This window comes from Dromaius novaehollandiae, chromosome 2, assembly GCF_036370855.1.
Source record: "Dromaius novaehollandiae isolate bDroNov1 chromosome 2, bDroNov1.hap1, whole genome shotgun sequence".
Lineage (NCBI taxonomy): Eukaryota > Metazoa > Chordata > Aves > Casuariiformes > Dromaiidae > Dromaius > Dromaius novaehollandiae.
This window is the reverse complement of record NC_088099.1, coordinates 81,018,322-81,045,021: the sequence shown is the minus strand read 5'-3', so window position 1 is coordinate 81,045,021 and position 26,700 is coordinate 81,018,322. Positions and strand designations below refer to the sequence as shown.

Below are 26,700 nucleotides of genomic sequence, written 5' to 3'. Positions count from 1 at the left end.
CGCTAGCGCGCAGGTGCTGTGCTCGGGGTGCCGTCATGCAGCCTCGGCAGTTCCTTACGCTTCTCTGGTCCCCCAGGGGGGCTCCTCGCCGCTAACAGAGGGAGCAGCGCTGTGCTCTGGAGCTCTTAGGCAGCGCGCCCTTCCTTACAGAAAATGGCCGCCGCACTGCGCCGCGTAGGGCGGTACGGAGGCCGGACCGCCCCTGGGGCAAGATGGCCGCCGTGGGCCGCTACTGAGGCAGCCAGAGCGCCCTGAGTAGGCATGGTGCTGGCGCCTTCTTCCGCTTCCGGGGGCCTCCGCGGCCGCCTCGCTCTCAGCGGCCATGGCGGCTCCCTGCGCGGTGTGGTTCGGCGACCAGGTAACGCCCGGCCGGGGCGGTTGGGAGGGCGGCGGGGGGTGCCGGCAGCACTGACATGTGCCCTGCGGCAGGCGGAGCGGGTGACCTGCCCCTACGACGCCCATCACCGCATGCCGCCGTCGTCGCTGCAGAGGCACGCGGCGTCGTGCCGGCTCCGCCGGATGGGCTACTCCAAGGAGGAGGAGGTGGGTGCCGAGGCGGCGGGGCGGCAGCCGCCCGCCTGGGGGAGCTGCTCGAAGGGAGGGGGGAAGGGGGTGTGAAGGGGGGAGGGTCCTAACTGATATTTTCTCCTGGGGAGTTTTCTTGTTTTCTGCTGAAATGAGTCAGTTGCGGGGTAACGGCCCACGCCGAGCTCTTCCGAGGAGGGTCCGGTCGCGTAAGTGGCTGCCGGTGCTTGTGGGGGAGCCCTGCGAGGAGGAGAGGCCGCTCCCCGGTAACCCGCCCCGCCTGGGAGCCGAGGGCTTCAGAGGCAGGGCCGGGGGTTGCTGTCGCTTGCGTGGTGGTGTCCTGCCTGAATGGCTTTGTCTTGCAGGAGGATATGTACGACTCTAGCTTTTTCTATGAAAAGCTGAAGATACCCACTGTTAAAATGGGTAAGTGTGCAGGTGGCTGAGGGAGTCCTGGACCTTTGCGCAAAGATCCTGTCTTTGCAGCTGCAGGATAGGAGCGTGTGACCGTCAGGGACACCCCACGTTTGGCAGCATCCAGCTCCTCACAATAATGCACCGTAATGCCATTCGTAGCTTCCTAAGATCTATTAGAAAAAACTGAATGTTTACATAACTTAAATTTCTTTTGTCTTGTTGTGATACTTTGCCTTAATTTACAGTCATCACACTTCTCTCTCTCTGTGATTCTGCTCTGTAGGTCACTTGGCCATTTTCATCTTCAAATCCAAGGAAGACTTTTTTTTTTCTTATGTTATTGTATAGGTTGTTCTTATGTCCTCCTTACATCAAGTGCAGAAAGTGTTTGTATTAAAATACATGCATAGAAAGCTGAAAAATTGGCTCTCAAGTTTGGATATATAGTAATGGAACAGAGTAGTGGATAAAGTTGCTATATATATATATATATATATACACACACACACACACACATGTATATGCTTTTTTTCCCCATATCTCTGTAACCCAGAAATCCTTCTTTTTTGTCACCTCATTTAAAATGTGGAATAGATTGAAATAACATTTTAGTTCATACTCTAGTTATACACAAATAAAACTACTGATGTTAAGTAAAATACCATAAGTCTCATAATAGACGTTGGGGAATAAAGTCTCATCCCTGCCAGGTGCTTGATATAAACATTCTGTGGTATTTTATTTTCTCTTTCTGCAGATAAAGATCTACAGTTTCACATTGTTCAGCAAGCTAAAGCTGAAAGTGCAAAAGAAGGTGTAGGCTACAACCAAGGTAACTAGAATATAAATACTGAGACAACTTCTTTGACTCATCTGTGGAGAGCTGCTCTTAACTCTCCCCACCCAGCTTCCTTGATTCCACTTGTGAATTGCTGCCAGGACACTTTTTTTGTATTCCTTCTCTTGTATATTTTGGAGCATAACTACCTTCTCTACTCAGGGCAACCAAATGAGGGAATTTTGAGTCTGTACTCAAACCTATAAACCTCATCAGGACTGGAAAATCATCACTGAAAATTCAGGAAAATTTCTAAAGCACTCATCCCTCGCTTCCCATCGCACTACCTATGACTGTCTTTTTGCCTGTGTTTCCTGATATTATCCTCTGCCCTTTGGGGCCCAGATGCTTCTCAGGCTGCCTCCAAACTTGTTCTTTATGGAATGGCTGGGGAGAAAAGGAACAGGAAGGACTGTATTTGGTTTTATTTAAGGATTCACTGTTAGACATGAGCTATATGTGCTCGTCCACCTCTCCTCCGATCAGAAACAAAACAACGTGTGCTATTATTATGTGGAATTATTTCAAGACCCTGCTAAGAAGTGGTATAATAAATATGCTGCTACCTCTGCAAATTTGATGCTGTCCTTTGCAACTCTTGTCAGCTAATTCGTTCCTCTATGTCTCATTTTTCAGTGGGTTTTGTGACCAGTCTGGGGTATAGGTGAAGACTAATTTAGGCTTTTCTTTGAGAGTTGGGACCAAGACAGAGTGGAAGAGTATGGTTACTTATAAAAACCACTGTAGAGCTGCAACATACGCTTTGGAAATGAGTGCAACACCTGAAAGATACAGTATCTCCCTCCTGCACAAACTGAAAGTCAGCAGACAGTAAAGTGCATTTATTTGGCTTTTCTGACTTGACAGTCATATACAGTAGCAGTGGCTCAGGCATAGATTTTCATGTTGTCTTTGTTTTTCTGGCTTAGCCAAAGGAGCTTTAACAGTCAGTTGCTTGGGAAGAACTTTTGTGTGATTGGCACCATGTTTGGGGCATGTCAGGTGCATTCTCTCTAGAGAGTGGTGGTATTTTAGCAATTTGACGCAAGTACAATAAGGTAGAGAGGAAACAGATAAACCTTATACCAAGTGGTGCATTGCAAAGATACATCTCTGAGCCACTAGATGCCAGTGTTTGCTATCCAGTTTTCACTGCAATCTTGCATTTATTTGAAGAGAGCACTGATGCAGTATTGAATGGTTTCTTGGCCTGCTTTAAGATTTTCTGACTTGGAATTATTTGCTTAATTTAAGGTCTTCAGCAATAAAAAGAGACAAATGGAAAGCATTATTCCTTGAAAATTTCCTTTTGACTAACTGTATCAAAGGAAGGTTTTTTTCCTTCTTTTAAAAATTTCTAATCATATTTAGAATAACTATATAATGGGAAAGGCAGGCTGGTCTTGATCATAAGTTTTTGGATACCTGTAAAATCACAAGCATATAGCTCTTAGGGCACTTTTATGGACTTCTATGACCCTGAAAAAAGAGTGGATTCTAAAAATAAAATACCAGTATTCATATTTAGTTATTAAATACATAAGTGAAAAGTTCTGGTTTGAATTCCAAATGCAGTAATGAGGAGAAATGGTATTTTAGGTTTGATTTTTGTAAATTAGATTTACCGTGGCTCATACTGCTCCCCCCCCCCCCCCCCCCCCCCCTTTGCTGACTTTAGTTTGTTTCAAGCAGGATATGAAAGACTGGCCAACTTCCGTTAAGTCCTGCTTTGCATAATCTAAAGAAGCAGCCGCTTTGCTGTTGTGAAGATAAATGTTGGCTCTTCTTTCTGCTTGAAAATGTATGGGTCTGTGGTATTGCCTTAAGATTTGCTGTGCCTTAAAGGGACAAAGTTTGATTGTGGGGAGCAGGATTATGGGGGTCAGGTCAATGGCTACTAGGAATTTGAATGTTCTCAAGTAAAACACCTTTCTGCAGGCAATATCCTAGAATACTGTACCCTGTATTTTCAGGGAAGTCACTTTGCTGCTGATGCAATGGATTGAGAGTGGATTTATTGCCTGTTTTTGAGGACATATGTTTTAACCAGGGAATAGGAAGTCAAAGTACCAGGCTAATCATTCAGGGAAAGAAGAGTTAGCAGGCAGTGAGGTTGTTTTGATAACTTTAAGTTTAGATAACTGAACTAATCTGGAGCATCTTGGAAATACCTTTGTAGCCTTTTTAGCTATAGCTGTCTGTGATAGTCTATTTTAAAAACTCCGAAGAGAAAATGACAGTGTGAGTGTGACTGATTTGCACGGACAACATTCAGTTCTGTAGTCTCTTAGACACTTTGGTTCTTGTTGACAAAACAACAAATAATTTGCGGCGGGTATTTCACAGAAAATTTTAGGAGTAAGATTCACTAACGAGTTAGAGCTGCTTAGACAGCAGCTTCATCTTTCTTGTTCTAACTTGTGAGTCAAAAGCTGAGATTGATGGGACAATACACAGAGCTTAACTGGGCATGTTGTTTGTTTTAGGGGTACTTACATTTTGATCTGATCTAATATGTTCTCTTCAAAACATATGAAAACCCATAACTACAGTGTAAACAATGGAGAGAAGTTACAGAATCTGTGTGAGGTTTGGGAGGACTGAGGTTTCTGTTTTCTTTAAACAATTTTTATCCTTTCAGATTAAGAAAGATGGAACTCCATACAGTTTTATAGGGAAAGGATGAAAACAACATGGGTGTTTCCTGCATTGTTTGCTTGCTGAGTTTCTCAGTGCTTTCATCTACTGTCTTACTATGCTACTAAAAACAGCTCTCTGATCAACTTTCAGGATCTTATTCATCACTGCCTCCGGAAGTTCCTCAAAATCACAAGCGTTTCACCTGTGACCTGACTCAAGCTGATCGCCTTGCTCTTTATGATTATGTTGTTGATGAAACAAAGAAACAGAGGTCTAGGTCCCAAATCACAGAAAATGACAGTGATCTCTTTGTGGATTTAGCAGCAAAGATCACCCAAGGTTTGAAAAACAGACTGTTGTTGAGTTTGTTGCTCAGAACTTTCACTGTATGAGCTTGGTTGAAGGCCAAATTGAATTTCTTATGCTATTTTTATTGTGAAAAACATACTGTTCTTAAAAGGCACAGTGAAGACCTGGCATAAAAAAAAATCAGTTTGGTATTGCTTTCCTTCTCAGAAAGCCTCAGTGCTCTTTTTTTGGCACATGTATTGTATGTATCTCAGCGGAAGGGAGGCACTTTTATCTTTGCTGTAACTGACTTCAGGTTACTTAACTTATTGTGAAGCTTGGAAGAGTATTTGCTATAAGAGATGGTGCGATTAAAGATCATTTAAGAGTAGAAGCCTAACGAGAGGTTGGCAGTCATCTGATAGAGCTCTTGAGCAACTGGGTATATCAGGCCAAGCTTCTGATCACTATTGAGTGATGCCAGTTTGTATTTATACCAACTGAAACATGTATGTGTGTTATCCTGTGGGCTGTGCTATGCCTAGGAGGTAGGCACCTACGCATGGAAATGTTTTACAAAACTGGTTTTTTGCAGTCTTTGTGTCCTGTAATAATACTGTCTTTGAAAAGGTGGTCGGTATTTTGGAAAAAATTGACGAAATTGCAAGCCAATATATTGATTTGGATCACTGTTAGGAGACTGAGATCACATAAATATTTGTGTTGTAGATTTTTAGTCTTGTGTAAACATCTAGCAAGACAGCTGGAGAGGAAGCTTGTGCTAAACCTTGTTGCATGATAGTATCTGGAGAAACTTCTGTTCGAAAGTGGCACAAAACTTTGTATTTCAGGCTATTATTTCTAAAGCAGCAGAATTATATACCCGCAGGTGCTAATGTTCTGCTAATAACCATTTGCTGTACTTCCAATTTTTTGTTAGATGATAGTCAGAAAGGTCCCAAGTCCCATCTCGAGATTCTGGCTGAAATGCGAGACTACAAAAGGCGACGACAGTCATACAGGGCTAAGAATGTTCATATAACAAAGAAGTCTTACACTGAGGTGAGTATCTAAAGAGGAAGTTATGAGGCTTTTTGCACGTGAGTACTTATTTTATCTTGGCATAAACAATGGTATGCTTATTCAGACAGGGAAAACGTCTCTCTTTCTCGTGCTTGCATCCTTCCTTCCTCATTAGAGTTGCAGACTACAGAGAAATCTTTTTTAGTCAAATCCAAAAAGTTTGTTGCAGCAAGTTACGAATAGCAGCACTTCTGTCAATATTGAATTCTGTGAAATGAATGTGAAATGCCAACAAGATGCATTTAACTGCCTGTTATAAAATGCTGCTATTAAAGTTATGCTGGATTTCTCTGTCTGCAAATATGACTTTCCATTTAAACATCTGATGTACAGCTTTTTCAAGCAATATAACCTTTTCCTATGTAGTTGCTAGTTCAGGCTGCTACCATGACATGCGTTTTTTTTTTTTCCCCCCCTCATAATCTTCAGGTGATTCGGGATGTGATTGGTGTGCATATGGAAGAACTCAGCAATCACTGGCAGGAGGAGAATAGGCTGGATAATGCAGAAGTATGTGAAGGTGGGAAGTCAAAATCTTCAGGAAGGTATGCCACAGTTGGCAAATTCCTAATGAATGCTAAAAATGCTTTCTGTGGGGCCATCAGCACCCTGACAGCATGTAATGCCATCCTATTACATCTTTATAATAGCACATACAAACCTCATCTGACACACACACACAGTTTATTTTATATTAGTTCTATTAAGCTCCTGCTTGAGAGGCTCTGTCTGCTTGAAGGATGGGGAAAAATGAATTGTCAACTTTTTTTTGTGGGTAAGGAGCAGAATTGCAGGTGATCCACATGAATAGATAGTTTTGGTAGAACTGGGGAATTAATATTGTGCCCCTGTGTCCAAATGCCCATCTGTATGATAGCTGGGGATGGAATAACACTTGAGAATACAAGTACAAAATTTCCTCCCCTCCCTGCCAAACTGCAGTAAATGCTTTGCTAATGGGAAGTGTTTTACATATGCATATTTTGTCTGTTAAGCAACACTATACACACTATGATGTGCTTGTCATGGTTCCATTTTTTTATTACCTGGTAAAAGTCTATTTTCTTGTATCTCTTCAAGAATGCTTTGAGATGAAAATGTTGTTAAACAAAAGGTAGTTTCTGTAGGTGTTTGTTTTCAGCATCAAAATAAAGGTAAATGAAAATAGAAGATGAGGCTTGCCAGGTTCTCCAGCTGTAGGTAGTAGCTTAAGGCAGGCAGTTATGGATTTAGAGCTAGACTTAATGAACCTCTTCTGCAATCTCCTGTTTTGTGAGAAGAGGAGATTAGACTGTCTCCCACAGCTGTTCTAATACCTCTATGGTGGTAGGGAGTGACAATGGGATGAAAAAACATGCATGTAGGAGCATAGACTTGGCCTCTTTTTTGGGAGGCATTTATTATATTTTGAGGGGAGAGATGCAGGCTTTATGAGAGATACTCCCTCTCTCTTATACCATTATTAGGTCACTATATTATGAAAATGTTACTGAAAACAATAGTGACTGTAAAACTTTTATTTAATAAAACCAGTAACATTTTTTTCAGAAGGGAAGACAGGCGGTCAGGTTCAGTGGACTCACAGCAGTCTGGTGGAAGCTGTAAGGATACTGATCGCCCAAGACATAGGAGGGAGACCAGCAGGAGTCCAAGCAAACAAAAAAGGAGTCGTGAAAGAGGCAAAGAGAGAGATTCTCGGAGAAAAAGAGAAAGGTGAGCCTAAATAGTGTCAAATGACTTCTGCTTCTGCTCAGTTCAGACACAGACACCATGCACATAAGAATTTAGTGCAAAGAATTAAAGTACTCAGTCCAAGTAAAAAGCTAGGATGATCTCATATACAGTATACCAAGCCAGGGGCATGAGACTAGTAACACTATTAAAACAGAATTTGCTGTGATGTCATAAACAGTAATCCAAATTTCAGCATTTACTTTCACATCTGAAGGACGATACTTCTAACAGCATGCTGCAGGATTAGTTCTGTGCTGTCTCAGGGTATTTTTTTTTTTCTTGATCAGCACTACCAGGGGGGACAGATGGTCCAATTAAGTGATGTGTGCTTGTCATGTCTAATGCAGACTTCTGTCAGGATTTGCACTGGGACTTCACAGATTGGATTATTTGTTTCACTAATATGTACATGCACTGTCTTGATTAGCTTTTTCCAAATTGTTTGGAAGCATCCAGTGCTGTTGCTCTTCAGTTGCTTCTATCTAAAAGTATGTCCAGAACTAACATGTATAGGCCAGATCTTTGTAATGCTGTCAACAAGGGCACTTTTGCAGCTACAAGGCTATAGGTCTGCAGGACATGTGCTTGAGCCAAGACTTAAGACCATGGTGCTAGAAGGAACTGCATTGTCCCTAACATCTGTGGAAGAAATGTTACAAATAACTGCACGGATAGGAATGACTGTCTCTAAACTAGTTTCATTACATAGTTTAAAATGTACTGCATCACTAACTGCCACTGTGAAATTATATGACACAACTTTGATTAAAACAGCATAGGAAATAAGCAGTCTTAAAGCAGTTTACTTTTTTCCCAGCTTAGAAGAGGATATGATTACATTTTACAAGAGCTTTCAGTTTTCTGAAACTGAATGTTTTCCCATTGTTCAGATTCTGCCAGTGTGAGCCTAACAGGACACTTAATGGTTGTTTGTTGTTTCAGGGAAGATGACAAGTATCACAGCCATAAAAGAAGAAAGTAGAAGCAAGAACATGATGGTGGTGTTTGTCAGCTGTTTAAAAAAATTACTCCCAGAGGAAGTGCTGTTACTACTGCTAGTGTGCCAAGGACACACAATACTGGCATTGCCTCACAGCTGTGCTTGGATACAAAATGAAAGTCTCAAGGCTTGTCAGGATGAAAGGTGTATATATCAAAGTGCAACACTAATGCATCTAATTAATAAGTTATAGTGATCTTTCTCATCCCTTTGAGTGTAGGCTGACAGCAGAAACTACAGCATGAGGAATGAAATCTGAGAGAGGCTGTATCAGTTTGCTTCCCTAGCTCACAGCTAACATATCCAAAGGCTGGATTTGGGACAGGGCAGTACCTGTGTTCAGTATGCCAGCCTCTAGAGAGACTAGGCTCAAGTACAATTAAAAAGCATGAAAACAGCTCCCTTCCCACCTGACCTTCTGTTACGTCTGGGAACAGTGTTCCAGAAAGACTGAAAACAAAGTTGCTCATGGCATGTGCCAGAGGGCAGAATGCAGATTGAGTTCTCTAGCAGCTTAAATATTTTCAACTGCAGTTTTGTCTCTTTATCACTTTTCAACTATTAAAAACAAATTATGGAAAAGTTATTGCTTCCAAGCTCATGTTTAGAGAAACTTAAGACCAGTGTAATGTGGCAAAGATGTTGAGAATAAGCTAACTGATCATCATAAAGCTCTCCAAAGAAACTAGCAGGAAGGTATCAGGGACATTCATAATACTGCTGTTTGGCTTTTCAAACACTGGGCACGAAACAGTTTCCTTCCATAAATAACTAGGAATAGCTTCCTGCAGACTAACATCTAAGTACTAGAAATGTAGAGCTTTAGAACAGTAAGATCTAGAGGACAAATACAATACCTTTCCTTGTCAGAAAACAAGACATAGTATTTTAAAACTAGTCATTAGTCCATCTAAGAACAGAAAAAGATATTTAAGTTCTCAAAAGGTCCTAATGATAAGTAAAAATAGATGGAAAAAAAAACTATAGGAAGGACTGCATCTGTACCATCACCTCAGCCACAGGGTTCATGTTGAATAGTGCTTGATAGAACTGCTTGTTTAATAGAGCTTATTCACGTAGACAAGGTGATCCAAAAGACATGCTATGTTTGTGTAAGAGTCAAAAGACAGCTACACAGAAGCATAATGAGATGCACTAAATTTAACAGTCCACACTCTTCTAAATATAATTTTGTATTTTATTTATTTTCTTACAATTAATTACAAAGTATAGTTAGAAAGATCCCTAATAAAATACATCTTACTCAGGATAAGCAAATGAGTAAAAACTCCCAAAGTGTGGACAGGTGAAAGAATTGTATAACCATGTATTCAACTAATGTCAAGTAAAGACAATTTCAGGAGTAGGATAAAGGAAGAAAAAGTGCTAGAGAAGAGGATCTTTTCCTGTTTTAAGTTGTAAGTATTGTTGCTCTGAATACCTTTTAAGTCCTTTGAACGCACCTTTGAATATTTATTCCATTCTTTTTCCTCATTGCTTGGTGCTGAGTGGTAGTCTTGATAAAGATAATGTTGAAGGGTGGGTCAGAAAGTTTCTGAGCTGCACCATGCCAGCTTGCTGGTCACTGGAAAGGAATAAATCAAATGTTTTAGAACACCACTTTAGTATCGTAAACTCTTGTGTGCTAGTAAGGCACAAACCTTTTTAACAACTGGGCAGCATCAAGTCCTTCCCAAATGAGCATAGGTAGTCCTTGCAGAAGAGACAGATGATAGAGCAAGTTTTCCATTCTCTACTACCCTTAAAACTATCCCCAAGTACCACTTCCACCTGAAGGCCAGAACTCATTAAAAAAGCATTTTTTGCAAGCTCAGGTGACCTTCTGGAACACAATGTAGTCCAAAGCAGAAATATAAATAAAAATAGACTAAAGGCATAGATTCAGTATTGCCCCTACTCTAACATAAAATTTATCCTGAATACTTTGAAGCAAGTCCTCCACTTGCTTCAAACCACTCCTCCTTTCACTTAGGAATATGTGTCTGAGTAAAGTAGGCACAGGCCTAAATGCAGACCAAATGCAACTGCATTACAGGAAAGATCTTACTGGATGCTACATGGGTGGGGAAGAAAAAAAAGGTTTTTCTTAAGACAGTAAAGTGATAACTTTTATGGAATCTTTGAAATGATTTCCTGAGCAGCTTCAGTCCCATCTTGCTGAACAGTCTACCTCAGTAATAGAATATCCTGCAGTGACAGTTTTGCCAAAATTAGTTACACAGTGCATTAAGTTCTATTAAATTTGAAAGCAAGAGCTTATGTCTTTAACTACCACTAAGAAACTCTGGTTATACAAACAGTCTTTTTTGTTCTGCCTGCTCAGTTCAGCTGCCATTTGGTTATGTGTAAAGACCTAAATGGTACAGGATCTGAGATCCAAGAGACAGGAAAGAGAAGCCTTTTGGAAAAGGAAGAGTTATTTTAAAGGTGTCTGTTTTAACTGAAATAACTGAATTTAACTGAAAACTGAGTTTCTTCTCCAGGCTAGTAGCATTTAATACCTGGTAAAGCTCTTACCGTTTTTTGCCTTAAACCTTTGTTGCTGGAGTGAAGAGTTTAACCACACTTCTGTTATGCTCCCTAAACTACAGGTGAAGAACTGGGATTTTGTTTTACAATGCAGTTGGGCTGGATATATTTTAAAAGGCTGTATACATCTCCCCTTAATAAATTTTCTTTTTGAAGATGTTTCTGTAAACTTATTTTTATCTTTATACCATAGTTAGATATTAATTTGCTATAAGGAGGCAGAACAGTCAATACCACTAAGTCCTGTAACATTTTAAAGCCATTTTTCTACTAGCTAGATTTTTTCTTTTAAACTATAAAATTTAGATCTTGTCCTTTAAACTTAAGGGCACCATATTTCCCAAAAAAGATTCATCCAACAGGATGTTTTTTTAAAGTTTAGCATGTGACATACATAGTCTTGAAAGCCTAAGAAAGATGAGATACAGTGTCCTAAGGACAGTAAAGGCAGAGTCATGTCTGAAACTCTCACAAGGTTTCAGGAACTGAAATTTACTTTGTAATATGCAAGTGTGGAGATTTCAGAATTGGTAATAGACTGGAGGACTTGAGACCACGGTGAGGTCTCCCTTCACCTGCTACAGACAACAAAATAACCCAGAGGTCACAGAAACATAGAGCTCCTGTTCCAAATTTATCTGTCACTGGCAAGAGTAGAATTGATCATCCTTGATGGATATCTAACTTGCTTTAAAAATGTTGCAGCAGGAGGTCTGTAACTTCTTCATGCTTTCAATGAGAAGTGGAAGTATTTCCTGAAAAAATAACTCATCTTTTATAACTATAATATTAGAGAGGAAGGGAGAGACAAATGAGATTAACAAAAAGATGAAATACTTTTTTTCTGAAATTAGGGTTATATTAATAGCAAATGAGAGCTATTATTAAAAAAGAATGACAATCTGGTATCTGTAATGACAAAAAGATGATTCTGCATTTCTGAATTTCCATGTGCATGGAGCTGGTAGCAATCTAAGACAAAGAGACTAATTCCAGATAGGTGGTAGGAAACAGCAATAGGAAGCTTTGGAGAAAATGAGCGGGAGTTTCACTGAAAGCTGGGTTGGAGACATGATCAGTATCATTCTTACACAGCTGGGTCTAGCAGGAACATATGCAATTTCATGAATGGATCCTTGCTTCCATCTGCTCAAAAGTTAGAGACTTTGCCACTGACTCCTGTGGCCACAAGAATTCAAATAACTAATCCAAGTGCATTGGAGACGAGCTTTTCACCTACAGCATTTAGCATGAATTACGCCTAGCTAGCATACCTGTTAACATAAACCAAAGCATTTTAACTTACTTTTTGCTATAAAGTAGTAGACAAAATATGATTAACCACCTCTTTGAAATAGACTAGTTTTGGTGTGCTCAGGAAAAAAAGTAGTTAAACTATGCAAATAACCTGTTGATCATCATGAAGTGCAAATACGTCCAGAAGAGTTCAGAACCAGCAAATTGTGAGTACCAATAACAGTGAAAGAAAATCACAAAATGGCATTGCAATTTGAATAGACTGATCATGAACAAGGTATTTTCTACCCAAACCTGTAACAAGGACACTTAGAATACTGGGGGTAGCCAGAGCACCAAAAATACTGAGACCAGGGGAACCTCATCACTGTGCACTAGGATTCAGGGCCATTTTAGTGTCCAGTCCCACCTGCCCCATAAACTATTGTATGCTATTTAGCAATTAGACCTTTGATTCCACACTAATAAATAATTACCTTGTCTTGATATGAGACATCTGTGGTGTTCAGAGTTTCATCATCTAAGAGGCAAGAACAAGGTTGCCTCTATTACAAAGCAAGCTAAAGGTTACACAACAGCACCTGAGATCTGAACAACAGAGCTGGCCTTGATAGCAAAACCTTGATAGCAGAACTGCAGAGCAGTGAGTTTTTGCTTAACCTTCAATTTACATGTCTGCTGTGAAGAACTGCCTCAGTTCATGGCTTATTGAGAAGACTGATACCACTCTAGAAAGCCAACTCTAGAGAAGCAGAAAGAGAAACTGAACAAACGAAATATACTCAGCCTCCCCAAATCAGTATGAAATACACCAAGAAAGGAAGAACTGTTCAGGTCAGATGATGTGCAGCCTTTGTCCTTTATACCCACTAAAGGCAAACAAACACCAAGACCATTCCAGGAAGGACAATATACCATAGGTAATATTACAAATCTTGAAGAGCCTTAGAATTTAATGATCTATATACTAAAATTTCATGTCTAAATTTTTACTTACGCTTGTTTTTTAATGCTGATGAGGAAAGCTTCAATTTTCTCCTCTGGTATCTCTCCATCTATACTGGCCAAATACGAGTAAAGGAATGAGAAGGTTTGAAATGCAATATGAGCTGGTCCACCATCTGGGTCAGTTGTTAAAATTTCACAGGCATATTTCATTGAACTCAGTAAGGACTGTAAGGATTCCGGTCAAGAAATGAGAGGAACAGTATCAGAACCATGAACATGCTTTATATACCATGACAAAATACAGACTGTAAGCTACTCAAAATGAGTGTAAATGAAATTAAGGTTTTATCATTATGTAGCTTTCTACCTCAAGTTTACCCCCAAGCGTGGGTCCAGGGATGGAAACAATAATGAAGTTCTAGTAGAGATGGGAGTAAAAATCAGCAGACTCCTATGATATTTAAAGACTGAAGACAGGGCTTAAACTATGCCTTGCAATACAATCAAACTGCACTGCCATATTGCTATACCATAACAGCTCAAGCCTCAGTATATCTATTGTTGGTATAATTGGTATGATAGTTTGATTTTTAGAAATGCTGATATTTACCATCTTCCCTACTTGCAATTAAGTTCCATTTTAACAGTTAGTAGAAAAAGCACTATGGCAGTAGTTTGGGGGGGGGGGGGGGGAGTGGTTGGAATCAAGAAACGGATAGTTTAATGGAAAAAACCACAATGATTGCATTGCCAGGTTGGCCTCTATTTAGGGCTTCCAGATACAAAAAACATTCTCAAAACAATATTTTAACATATGTTTTTGTCGCACTACCCCCTTTTTCCCCCCTACTGTAGAAGTCATGAAAAATGTTATCTCATAAGAACATCAGCTTAGTGTAAGACTATTTTAGAATCTCTCATTCTGTTGTAAAAATGCTCTCTTGCAACTTTATTACTGTCATTAAAAGAAAATGTAGATTTAGTAATATTAACTGCTTCTATGAAAATTTAATCAGCTACACAATAAATTAATAATTGATGTTTTCATTTCTCCCTCTAGCTCTTCTCCGTAGACATTTACATTGATGCCATAAGCATCACTCCTCTATCATCCTCATCATGAAAGCACAGCTAACAGATGCAGCCAACAGATGCAGACTTCTGACCTGACCTGTCATCTAGAGAGGCTTGCTGCTTGCCAGGGGCTTCGATCTGGGATGTTGTGGACAGGCTGCTGAGGCTTGTCTGTCCCTCTGACCATGTGGGCAACAGTGAATACTGTCAAGGGCAACTTGGGAAGTATCAAACATGACTACAGAGCTCTGGGGGCGGTGGTCACGGGTATGGGGGCCCCAAGTAGTTTTCTCATTGATCCTGCCAGTGAGGGGGAAGGATGTGAGGAGGAGAGGATGGATACTGTGAGTCAGCAATTGGCTGTGCAGCTGGTGTGGGCAACAGGGTTTTGGCTTCTATGATCATGCAACCCTGTATGAAGACTGACTTGGGAGACACAGGATCCACCTCACTAAGCGGAACAAAAGCATCTTTGCCAACAGGCTGGCCAAACGAGCTTTAAACTGGGAATGATGGGGGAGGGAGAGAGAGCGAACACACAATCAACAAAACAGGGCTTACGTAGCGGCATCTCAAGAATTTGCATGTAGGCAAGCAAGTGCCTACAAGACAACACCATGTGGAAACCTCTCACACCCTTTCTGGGAAACTGGCATGCTTGGATGCCTCTCTGAAGTGCCTGTACACAAATGCAAGCAGCATGGGGAATAAACAGGAGGAATTAGAGATCTGTGTGCAGCTGCAGGGCTATGAACTCATGGTGATAACAGAGACATGGTGGGATAGCTCGCATGGCTGGATTGCTGCCATGGATGGCTACAGGCTCTTCAGAAAGGTCAGGCGAGGAGGGGGAATAAAACCTTGCCTCAGTTTTTCTGGTAAGACCAGCCTTCAGAAATCCCAGGCTACAGAGACCAAGGAGAAAGTCTGGAGAAAGACAGACTTTCCCTTTTTGGAGGAGGATCAGGTTAGCAAACTAGACATCCGCAAGTCCATGGGCCCTGATGGGATGCACCCACAAGTGCTGAGGAAGCTGGCAGATGTCATTTCAAGGCCACTCTCAATCATCTTTGAAAGTGATCACGATGATCAGGAGAGATGCCCGAGGACTGGAAGAAAGTGTCACTACAGTCTTCAAAAAGGGCAAGGAGGAGGACCCAGGGAACTACAGGCCAGTCAGACTTACCTCAATCCCTGGAAAGACGATGAAGCAATGGTATCTAATCCTAGATACCATTTCCAGGCACACAAAGGACAAGGCGGCGATCAGGAGCAGTCAGCATGGATTCACAGATGGGAAACCATGCTTAACCAACCTGAGAGCCTTCTCTGACGAAACGACTGGCTGGGGAGATGAGGGGAGAGCAGTGGATGTTGTCTACCTTGACTTCAGGAAGGCTTTTGACACTGTCTCCCATAACATCTTCACAGGCAGGCTGATGAAGTACCAGCTGGAAAGCAGCTCTGTGGAGAAGGACCTAGGAGTCCTGGTGGACAACAAATTGACCATGAGCCAGCAATGTGCCCCTGTGGCCAAGAAGGGCGACAGCATCCTGGGCTGCATTAGGCAGAGCATTGCCAGCAGGTGGAGGGAGGTGATCCTCCCACTCTACTCAGCCCCGGTGAGGCCACATCTGGAGTGCTGTGTCCAGTTCTGGGCTTCCCAATATAAGAGACATGGAGCTCCCGGAACGAGTCCAGCAAAGGGCTACAAAGATGATTAAGGAATTGGGACACCTCTCATATGAGGAAGGCTGAGAGAGCTGGGACTGTTGAGCCTAGAGAAGAGAAGGCTCAGTGGAAGTGGGATCTTATCAATGCATATAAATATCTGAAGGGAGGGTCTCAAGAGGATGGGGCCAGACTCTTTTCAGTGGTGCCCAATGACAGGATGAAAGACAAACTGAAACACAGGAAGTGCCTTATATGAATAAAAAATAAATAAAAAATAAATAAAATAAAAGCAAAAAAAAAAAAAAAAAAAAAAGCAAACACACACACAAAAAAACCCAACAACTTTTCCTGTGAGGGTGACTGAGCACTGGGAGACCCAGAGAGCACTCTCACCCAGAGAGGTTTTTGAGTCTCCATCCTTGGAAATACTCCAAAGCCATCTGGACAGAGTCCTGGGCAGCCTGCTCTAGATGACCCTGCTTAAGCAGGGGTTGGTGGGGGTGGATTAAATGATGTCTAAAGGTCCCTTTCAACCTCAATCATTCTGTTATTCTGTGATCCTACTTCCCACAATCCTAGCTCCTTGTGGACATGCTTGCCATTCTAGTGCCATAGCAGTAAACCCTTTCCGGTTGTGCTTCCCTGACTAAAAGCCGACTACAAGCACAAGTAAATATGCAGGCTACTTTGCCAGCTGTTGCCTGTAGACACAAAATATAGACATAAAATGCAGACACAAAAGCACCACTATACTATCTAATCCCAAAGTCCATTTGCATTAATTATTCTGTGGTCTACTAAATATATGATCATTTATTTTTGTTTATGAAGGCTGCTGTTGTGAACATACCCCACCGAGCACACTACATCCAAGCGCCAGAATTTTCATCCATTCCACCTCTTCACTGAAGCTGTCCAATTGTAGAATAGCTTTCAGTTGTTCTTCTGGCAAGCACAAGTATTTCCATTTTTCCTTGAGTTCTGCAACATTCACCAAGGTTTTTGGAGCAAGCTTTAAACAAAATCAGAGTACCACATTCAGAACTCTGAGAACCCGAGGGAAGCTAACAACACAGTCCCTCTCCAAAATACATCAAGTATTCGACAGACAACCTCTAGGACCAAACTATGTTTTTTGTCTAAGAAAAAACCATTAGCATTCCTTAATGGCATTATGCATTTGATAAAGGCTGTTTTGTACCTGTTTGTGCAAGATTTTAAGGAGTCCTAGGGTCAAACCGGTGTCCGTTTTCTGTGTTGCTATAGGCATTTCAATCCTCTCCTTTACAGGAAGGGGCTCGCCTTTTGACAATGCTGAGAAATAACTAAGTAAAATGGAAACAGCAACACATTTCAGTGCCCATGATGATTACAAGCTGCATGGAAGTATAAGCTCTTACAACTCTATGATGAATCTACATGCTCCCAAACAGAAGCAGCAGCATTCGCTAAGATTTCTGTATGCTAGAATTCCTACCCCATCTCGTGCCCAGATTGCATGCTTCTTTTTAGTGGAAACCACAATCTTTAGATTTTACCTACTCCTTTTTATGATACTCCAGCAATTCTTAAGGTATTTAATTTATATTGTGCATGACACAGCCAGTCTTTCTTGGCAAAGGCAGAGGGTGATTTATTAATATCAGAGCATGCTTGGAAAGGTAAAGTGTAAGCTTTTCCCAGGAGAGTGACTAGCACCACCTTAAGACTGACTGTTTTAACATTCCACCCACACACTGCCTGAAAAGCGCAACTGGCTATTCACACTTCAACAGTCCCGTAAGTATTTTTGATATTTCTGTCTACTGTAAAATAAAACTTCATAAACATGGCAGAACTGGAATTGGATGCACATCCTTTTAATTATAAGGCTGCCACAGCCTTAAGAGATCCATCTCTGTACCTCTACCATCTCTGTCATAGCTAGCCAATAATCTAAAATGTGCAAGAAAAACTTAGTTTTCATTCAGTCAGTGGTAGGCCTGACTTAAGCATTTCTCCTCTTTTCCTCCCTCATCTGCCTTGGTCACTCAATCCCGCTCCCAGGCTATCCCATACTGTGCAAATACTTGCACAGATGCACAGCAAACAGTACTGCAGAACTGAACCAGCTTAAGTGTATGAAAATAAATACATTATATGTATGCACCTGTAACACCTGGGCTATTTTTCAGCCTGACCAGTTTCCTGGTCTGATTACTCACATGGCCAAACACCACAGCATGAGACAAAACCAAGCTCCTTAAGCAACACTAGCATGGCACATGAAACCACAGCTGTCTTCTGCTTTATTTGGTTCCCAGATCCAGGCTTTATTCTTCCTCAGATGCTCTTACACAAGAACATATTTCAGAAAGAGAAGTGTACAACGAGCAATAGTCACCAACCGATCTGCTGAGACAGCACGAGAAAGCTGCATTTCAGAAAGCCTAAGTAACCTGGAAGCAGCTGATCCTGACTACTTGGTTTAGTGAGTTCCTTACACTATGCTCAAGCCAAGAAGCTCATCCATCACATACTACATGTATCGTATTCCTAAAAACACCACACGGTTTTAAAAAGTTCCCATTGTTCCCCTCCAACTCCACAGCTGTAGCAATTCAGCTGTGTTTGTTTTTTTCTTAGCTGGACTAGCCGGACTCAAAGCTAGATTAGTTATCATCCTGCCAATCTCCCCTCTCCCCACCTACACACATTCATTCCCTCACCTCCCAAATGAGGGCATCTCAACTACTGCTCAGAGCTTGGCCACACAAACTGCAGAACTAGAAAAACTGAGTGCAAGCAGTTGAGGTAAAAATAAATACATAAATAAAATGAGAGAAGCAGAGTGTCTTAAACAAAGCAACTGCATCATTTGCTGAGAGATCTTTTATGTGGACTGTCATCTAAAAGTCACAACTTTTCAGGCTCTTTTCCTATTTCATTCATGTTTAAAGAGATTGTTCCAGGAAACAAACAAAAACCCTAAGCAAGCTTAAGGCTTTGCAAACTGTCTTATCTCCACATTTCCTTTCAATTCTGAGAAGCCTCACATGGGAAAAAATTTTGTTCTTCAAGACAGAGCAGTTAACCAAAAAAAAATATTTTTTTTCTGCATGGCATTTAAACTGTTCCACAGATACGCCAGATCTAAACCCCACTGATAAATAAAGTATACTATTTTTAATTTGCTAATAGGCTACATTCATGCACAGAAGCATGTGTGTGATATACAAATTGGTTAAACATCTATGTCAACTCAGTTGGACAATAGTCAGAGGCAGCAAGGTTTTTTTGTGTCCATATACATAGTGCTACATCATTACGAGAATGCTATACTTACCCAGCTGCCCACTGCAAAACATCACGAGGCTGAGTCCTAATAGCAGCTTTGGTAAACTGCTTCAAAATATCTGGTAGCTCTGGGGGAACTTTGATCTGCTGAGCACAAAACATGGTCTCTGGAAGAGGCATGATCCTTTCAAGTTTGGTGACAAGAACCTGAAAGAACTAATAATAAAACAGCAGTTGATAGATGGAGAATGCAAATGAAACTCGGGGTGTTTGGGGGTGGGAATAGTGTTTGTACCAAAATTCTCTAGGATCCTTCTATATTCAACTACTGGAGCTAGTAGATACTTTACTAACCTCAGAAGGACAGACAGACAAGCACTGGAAGTCTCTAAAAACCTTAAACTTGATGGGAACACCAGGCAAAATACTTACCTGGAGCTTAGACTCCAACTCTAGCTCCTTACAGGACAAACTACCCTGATCAGAGATTTTCTGCGTAGGAAGAAGACAGGTTAAAGACAATCCCTTTTAAATGTACCCTAACATACCCTAATATACCCATAGTAATGTGACACTTCAACAACTATCTTTAGATAATTTTAATGGATTTTTTCCTCAAACCTGTTGCAATATACCTGTTTGTAGAAAAAGCACCTCAGACAAATCACACCAGCAAACATGGAAGCTAGCTATGCTGACAACTAACTACTGCAAGCCAAGGAAAGTCTTGTCATTTTTGTATTGAAACTCAAGTATGCAGCTTACCAAATTTCTGCTGTGTCTACATGTTTAGAAATACTGTAGCAGAAAGTCACTAATTTGTGCTCTGGGCATACTTTTCATCAGAAAACGACAGTGATGACCAAAAGATATTCACACGTGCTGTAATTATGCATTGTACTTTGCTCACGAAGCTCTACAGGCAAGTTTGCCTCATTCAGAGCATAACGTATTTGTTGCAAGCAATCCTATTCCCCAAGGTCCAAAAGAAAGGACATTATATAGGTTATTGTTTGGCCCTTACCCCATTACCACACGTGAGTGCGCTTAGCGGGAAATCTAAGCAACTCCTCATTGTTTTGAGTACAAACTACAACTTACGTTTCTTGAGTGACAACAGTGGAAAACACGTCAGCCATTTGCAGAAGGGAAGGGCAGTGAAAGCAAGAGTATCAAGAAAAGAATTAATATTAGCAGCATCCTTTATCCCTTTAGGTGAGAAAAGAGTTTTTTTGTTGTATTTTACAGAAAGAAAAAATAGTATCTGGCAGGTGGCTTTTTCCCCGCCCTATCATGTGATTTTTCCTTTACTGGACAAAAGTTTGAAAGTCAGTGATGGAGGAATGGCACTGCCGTCATTAAAGTCTGCTTCTAGGACCAAACCCCACTTAAAACCTCATTGCTCAAGTAATGTAGCCAGGGTAGTGTTTTCTCCATCCCTCTCAGAGCAAATCAGTATCACAGACAGACAGCAGTGTGTGCATTTAATTACTACATTTGTCACACACTCTCAGTAATGACTCAAGAATGCAGCTTTAGCCAGAGGACTGAAGATGAAGGCGAGAAGTTAAGGATTTTAGCATAAGAGAGAGCAAGAAAAGCTTAAGGAAGGAATATGTATGCATGTGTGTGCATGCACATGCAAAAGCATTCAAAGAAAAGAATCAAAAAAAGAGAAAAAGCAAAAAAAGGTGAGAACTGCTTATGTATAGTAAGCATTAATAAACAAAGAAAAATGGAAATCAGACAGGACAGCCTTTGAAATTTTCACTATCAGTAAATGGAGATACCACTAGTACTCTAAAACAGGCTAGTCTGTTACTAAGCGCAAAGGTAACCTCATCCCTCTCGCCTCCTGTTTGCCTCCATTTTATTTCTCCCTCCAGGCACCTGCAGCGAGCCTCGGCTGCCCTGGCAGCAGGACTAAGCCCAGGAGGTGCATACGGGTACATTTTCCTCGTCTAGCTGATGACAACAACAATCCACCAGATCCCAAATCAAGGAGTAATGCTATTGGATGCGAACGAGCCGGCACCCTGCTCCTTCAGGCTGACTTGAACCCAGTCCCGCTGCGCTGCGCACGGCCTTCTGCAGCCTGTAGCAAGGATGGACACTCCACCACTACCCAGGAGCGCTGCTGATCACCCAGACGCCAGGCAGCACCGTTGCTGAGCACGCCTCTCCCCCAGGGCCCGCAGAGGGGGACCACCACCGCACCTCAGCCCGGCAACTAGCGGGGACGTCCCGAAACGCAGATGAATCGCGGCAAGGCACGGAAACCTGAGGACACGAGCAATGCACCCATCGGGGTGCCACCACCACCATGACGCCTGGCCGCTGTGCGCTGGCAGGGGCAGCTCTGGTCCCCAGCCCGGGTGCCAGGAGGCAGCCGCCCCGCCACCCCTAGGCCCCCTCGGGCTTCCCAGGGGCCCCTGGTCGCCCCTCACCTCAGCCTGCACTGCCACCGGGCAGCCTCCGGCGCCGTCTCCAGGCAACCCTGTGACGACAGGCTGGATGTGGGCAGTGGCAACCTCACAGGCGGGGGAAGGGATTTCTCGCCAATGCTACCTTGAAAGACTTGAGACATCCTACTGACTTCCCGGGCAGAGCAAGCAGAGAGCAGGTCGTTCACCAAGATCCTACAGAACCTGTTGACCCCGCGGGCATCCCACTGACGGCACCAGCTTGGGCTCTTTGGGGTAGCAGCGCTGCGCCAGGGCACCCACCATGGCCTTGGTTCTGTCATACCTCCTTTCCAGGCTTGGGTGAGACTTTAACAAACATTGTCTGCACTGCAAAACATGCTTGGGACAAGACATTCCCTACAATTGTTACTTTCCATAGCTGCTGCTTCAAATGACTGCCCAGCTCCTCAGTACGCATCGAGGGATCGCCTCAGCAGGAGTCCGGCTCCACAATTCTGAAAGTTTGGGACAGAAATGCCACTTACCCATCGTAACTACCATGTCACAGTACGCCTATAGCGCTAGCTAGCTGCTGCAGAGCACCTGCTGTTTGCGATCTGGCAAAACGCGTGCTGATGCTATGTGCCTACAGACTACAAAGGAGCCAAAGGCCCCCATTTCAGAGAGCCGTCGCCAGAGGGCTTGGAGACCTTTGTTCTTTCCCCTGTGGCTAAAAACAGCAACAGAGATGATCTGAGTGGAGTCCGCTGTGAAGCGGCCAGTGGATCTGCTATATTGATTATAAAGCAAGGTCCCTCCTGGCCCCTGTAACACAGGCTGTAAGCAGCCTGGGCACTCATATGAACTTGGTAATAGGATTATTCACTCCAGATTGCCTCCATGAGCCCTTGCTCCAAAGAAATACAGGCTCAGTGTGCCTGAAGCAGGCCACACGGTTTCTGAAAAAGAATACAATCCTATTTGGAAAAAAACAAAACCAAAAACCCCAAAAGCCTTCTTGATCCATACCATGCCTCCACTGATGAGGACTTTATTGCTGATCTTTGCACCGTTTGGCCTTAAAGTGGTTGTCTCAAAACAAACCCACACATTTTAATAAGCTGCATCATCTTTTCCACAAAACACAGCTCAAACATAATGCTCTGCATAGACTACAGCCAAGTTTTGGGCCTCAAAATACTTTGGAGATTCCTACAACTACATGAAAACAAACTTCTGGTCATGACAGATCTGTTCTATAAACGGGTAGCTGCTTCCAAAACTGTATCAACTGATACTGGTACCAAACATTATCCTGCAGGCATTTACCAGTAAGAATAGAATTTAATTATTTCACAATGGAGTTTTGCAAAGGTGTCTACGTATAATGGGTAAACAGCAGAAGTTTCATATCCTCTATCATCCCCAGTCCCAAAAGATCTCCAAGATTACCAGAGAAGTTAGTTGAAGCTAATTTCCACAAAAGGAACATTCCAGCAACACAAATGTAGTGTCCTCAGTTCTTCCAACTACTGGGTCCAGTGCAAAGTCATGCATAAAGCTGCCAGATCATGTTATGGGGGAGAGATTTTCTATGAATATTTCATTGCCAGCTGTGTATTCGTAAACAGATTCTTTCAGATATATTGGAAATTGGGAGAGGGGGGAGCAAAAAGCTAAAACTGTCCTACAAGAATGAAAAATAATTAGAAAACAAGACCAAATCATCACATGCTGCTCCAGAACACTGCTGTATGTGTAAAGGGGTCACTAAAGTAATCTTTGTATAATTACATGTATTAAAAAATAAAACAAAAAAACCCGCAACTCTTTGTGGATAGAAGGGGAGTGCAGCCACTGCTCACTCTACTACATGACCCAGGCTGGTCACGGATCATATTCAACTCAGGGGAGGAGGGGGACAGAAAAGAAACGGATGTACTACATGAGTTACAATCATCCTTATTATGCTATTTCCTGGTTTATAATCAGAACCAGGTGTACTCGACATTTTCTACTGGTTTCTCCTGTTTGTTGCCTATACTTGTGTATAATTACATTGTTTTAGGTTTGGCACATTGGGATATTGCTGAGTCCTTTTTAAAAACAGCCATTTCTTTTTACACTTCAGGGAACTAGTATTTTTAGCTAAAGAATAAGATGCTTTTTCATGTAATTATATTAGAACATCTACCTAAAGAGGACTGTAATTCATAGACATATAAAAGGAAAGGGAGGACAAAGACAGCATAACAAAAAGTGAAAAGTGGAATGACTTTAGAGTCAGCCAGTGAGTAAAATTAATACCAGCAGGTAAGTGGCAGAGGGAGACTGCTCAGTTTCAAGGGCTGGTGGTATGACAACAGTTCCTAATTATACACAGGTTACTGGTAGGTTATTTAAAGAAATTCAGGATTATTCTTCGCTATCTAGGTTCCAACACATAGATTGTATTCACTATAAAGAAATACAGAGCTTTGCAGTGTTGTTTCTGGAATCAACAAGGAAGTCTGTTCCCTTTAGGTAAAACTACAGTCATTTTCCAGGAACAGAATCACTTCTTGAAAGCCAAGTAAACTAGCACAAATCACGTTAACAAGGCTTAGTCCCCTCCACCTCCCATCTGATGTCAAACAACTCCAAGTAGGTGAAATTTCTCTTGCAGAAAAAAAATCAGCTTGTGCAGCTTTAACATCGGCCATTACTCAACCAGTAAGTGATAACAGCAAGTAAGCATTTAAGCAGAGAAACTGATACATACAGTTGTGCAATAGTCTTGTCACTGTTCCACCCCTTGGTATTATTTTGAATTTAAAACATTCAATTTAATCTGGACTAATATTTGACAGCTGGAAATAACAATTGAAACTTCTAGAAGACGGTAAGTAAACTTAGATTACAGAATTTTTTTCTCAATTTATGGCAACTTCTAAACATAGAATTTAAAACAGAAACATTGCTTATATTCAACTTTTTAGTTCCAGTGAATACAATCAAGAATTGTAATATCAGAATAAAAGAGAACTCTAACTTACCTCATCTGTTTCAGAAGAGAGCTTCTTTTCTTGCTTCCTAAACTACATTACACTATCAAGATTCAGTTGCCTGTTTAATGTTTTTATTACTTGTATCATCATTTCTCCTATGAACCCGTGTCATTGCTTAGACCATACAGTGCCTATTCACAGAGCAAGCAGAACAAAAACATTGGCTCTGCCACAAAGAACTTACAGTCTCGACAAACTGATGCATACATGGTGAGGTACAAGGAAGCAGGACAATACTGATCAGCACACTAGGCAGCAGAATCAACAAGCCACTGTCATTTTTTTGTAGGCAAAGAAATTTCAAATTGCCTGAAGGATATTGCGGTTACTGTGCAGATTTTTATGAGGACCTTTGCTCAAGCCTGGGGGGGGGAAGCAAGGAAAGAAATAATGTGCTCAACTGAAAAATGATGCCAATGCTGCAATCGGTGTTGGAGCTGGCATCTTACTATGGAAGGAAGTGACAGAAATTAGTTATAGGTTCTTAGAGGGCCCTCAGAAATGAGAACAAATAACTTTGGATTTTACCCAATGGAGAAGGGGGAGTCAAAAAGAAGATATAGAGTTTTAACTCTTTTTAATCAATATAAAATATTTGTGTAAGAACAAATCAAAGCCATGCTGCAAGTAACTTTTTTTTAAGTATGCAAAAGCTAGCTACAAAGCCATCTGGGGGTTCTTGAATAACGGCTTGTAGAACTAGTAACAGCATTAGATACTCAGCACCACAAAGGGGATCTCCATCCAAGATCTAAGGTTAACACACACTGTGGTAAAAGCCACACAGTGCATTTTTCCCACTTGAAGAGTAGTATCAGATCACTGCATGCTGTATTACTCTAGCACAGATGGATGCCACTGGTACAGAGCTTGTCAGCTGTCTTAATAGCAAAGAGTTAACATGCTTACTGTCAAGTTTCTGTCCCAGAGGAGAACACATAGCACAATAATGTAGACTATTAAAGTTTAAAATAATAATAAAAAAAAAAGTAGCATTATTTCATTCTTGTTCTATACAACCTTCATCTGCTTTCCCAAGACAAGCTTAAAAATAAGGAGATCAGGAGATGAGATTTTTTGAAAGTTTACAGTGGACAGTTTCAGCAAACTTCACTTCATCCAGGATCTGTAAAGCAGCACAAAAGCATGTACAGCACAAAAGCACGTACAACAGTTTGATTTGACATCAGTTCTCATTAATAAAGAACAAGCATAAATAATGTGAACTGTAGTTCTTTTAATGTAGCTTACGTGACTGACCCAAATCAGTTTTGTTCTATGTTATGATTTGTAAAATAACAGTAATAAGAAACAGCACAAAGGCTTTTCTTAATAAATTTTAATATTAAGACCAGTTTGTCTGGATAAAAACACAAAGTTACAAGAAACTGCACTACTGCAAATTCTACATGATGCACAGTAGTGCTGGCAATATCTGAGGGGTAAGACTGTTCTGGAGGGTTTTTTTTTTTTTTTTTTTAACCAAAGATACGTAGAGGACAGAATCTTGGCATAAATAAGAATGCTTTATCAGTGAACTTAATCTTGTGAAAAAATATTTGTCCCACAATATACCACTATAAATATTCAAATGCAAAATATATGCACATTAAAAATATCAGGTGTGAATTCTCAATTTAGCCTTTACTCAGCAACAGTGAGTTAGAGAGAAACATGTTGGCTATTTTTCTATAACTTCATTTTACTGGAAATTTCCTAGTAATTACTCCAAAGTGTAATATTTATAGTTCAAAACTATCAGGAAAATAGTAATTCTGTAAAACAGTAGTTTCTGGCCTTCTGGTAGTGATAGCGCAATCCTCCTGCCACTGATTGCTATGCACTTAGCATGTGCTCATTGCCTAAAAACTTAAAGGGTCTAGACAGCAAAATGCACTACCACCATCACAGCCATCACATACCAGATTCTTGCATTAAACTACA

The 26,700-nt window shown here is 41.3% G+C and overlaps 2 protein-coding genes across 9 annotated transcripts; one reads left to right on the top strand and one right to left on the bottom strand.

The window, feature by feature from the left end:
* Positions 1 to 211: 211 nt before the first annotated feature.
* Positions 212 to 11,230, top strand: SNRNP48 (small nuclear ribonucleoprotein U11/U12 subunit 48). Of its 5 annotated transcripts, none has more exons than XM_064506849.1 (9): positions 212 to 358; positions 430 to 543; positions 891 to 951; positions 1,700 to 1,774; positions 4,571 to 4,759; positions 5,649 to 5,770; positions 6,221 to 6,311; positions 7,343 to 7,504; positions 8,468 to 11,230. In XM_064506849.1, exons 1-9 carry the CDS (start codon positions 323 to 325, stop codon positions 8,716 to 8,718), a joined length of 1,101 nt encoding a protein of 366 aa, XP_064362919.1. In that variant the 5' UTR covers positions 212 to 322; the 3' UTR covers positions 8,719 to 11,230. The 5 variants fall into 5 exon arrangements, with proteins under 5 accessions (XP_064362919.1, XP_064362918.1, XP_025955083.1 ...); XM_064506848.1 differs by having other exon boundaries at positions 7,340 to 7,504; XM_026099298.2 differs by having other exon boundaries at positions 6,221 to 6,336; positions 8,468 to 8,727.
* ROPN1L (rhophilin associated tail protein 1 like) lies at positions 9,530 to 25,940 on the bottom strand. Of its 4 annotated transcripts, none has more exons than XM_026099299.2 (6): positions 24,745 to 25,940; positions 19,354 to 19,520; positions 17,230 to 17,353; positions 16,879 to 17,040; positions 13,330 to 13,505; positions 9,530 to 10,110 (listed from the first exon to the last, which is right to left on the bottom strand). In XM_026099299.2, the coding sequence occupies exons 2-6, from the start codon at positions 19,482 to 19,484 to the stop codon at positions 10,017 to 10,019; spliced, it is 687 nt and encodes a 228-aa protein (XP_025955084.1). In that variant the 5' UTR covers positions 19,485 to 19,520; positions 24,745 to 25,940; the 3' UTR covers positions 9,530 to 10,016. The 4 variants fall into 4 exon arrangements, with proteins under 4 accessions (XP_025955084.1, XP_064362922.1, XP_064362923.1 ...); XM_064506852.1 differs by lacking the exon at positions 24,745 to 25,940 and adding an exon at positions 21,752 to 21,824; XM_064506853.1 differs by lacking the exon at positions 24,745 to 25,940 and adding an exon at positions 19,737 to 21,126.
* Positions 25,941 to 26,700: the final 760 nt, after the last annotated feature.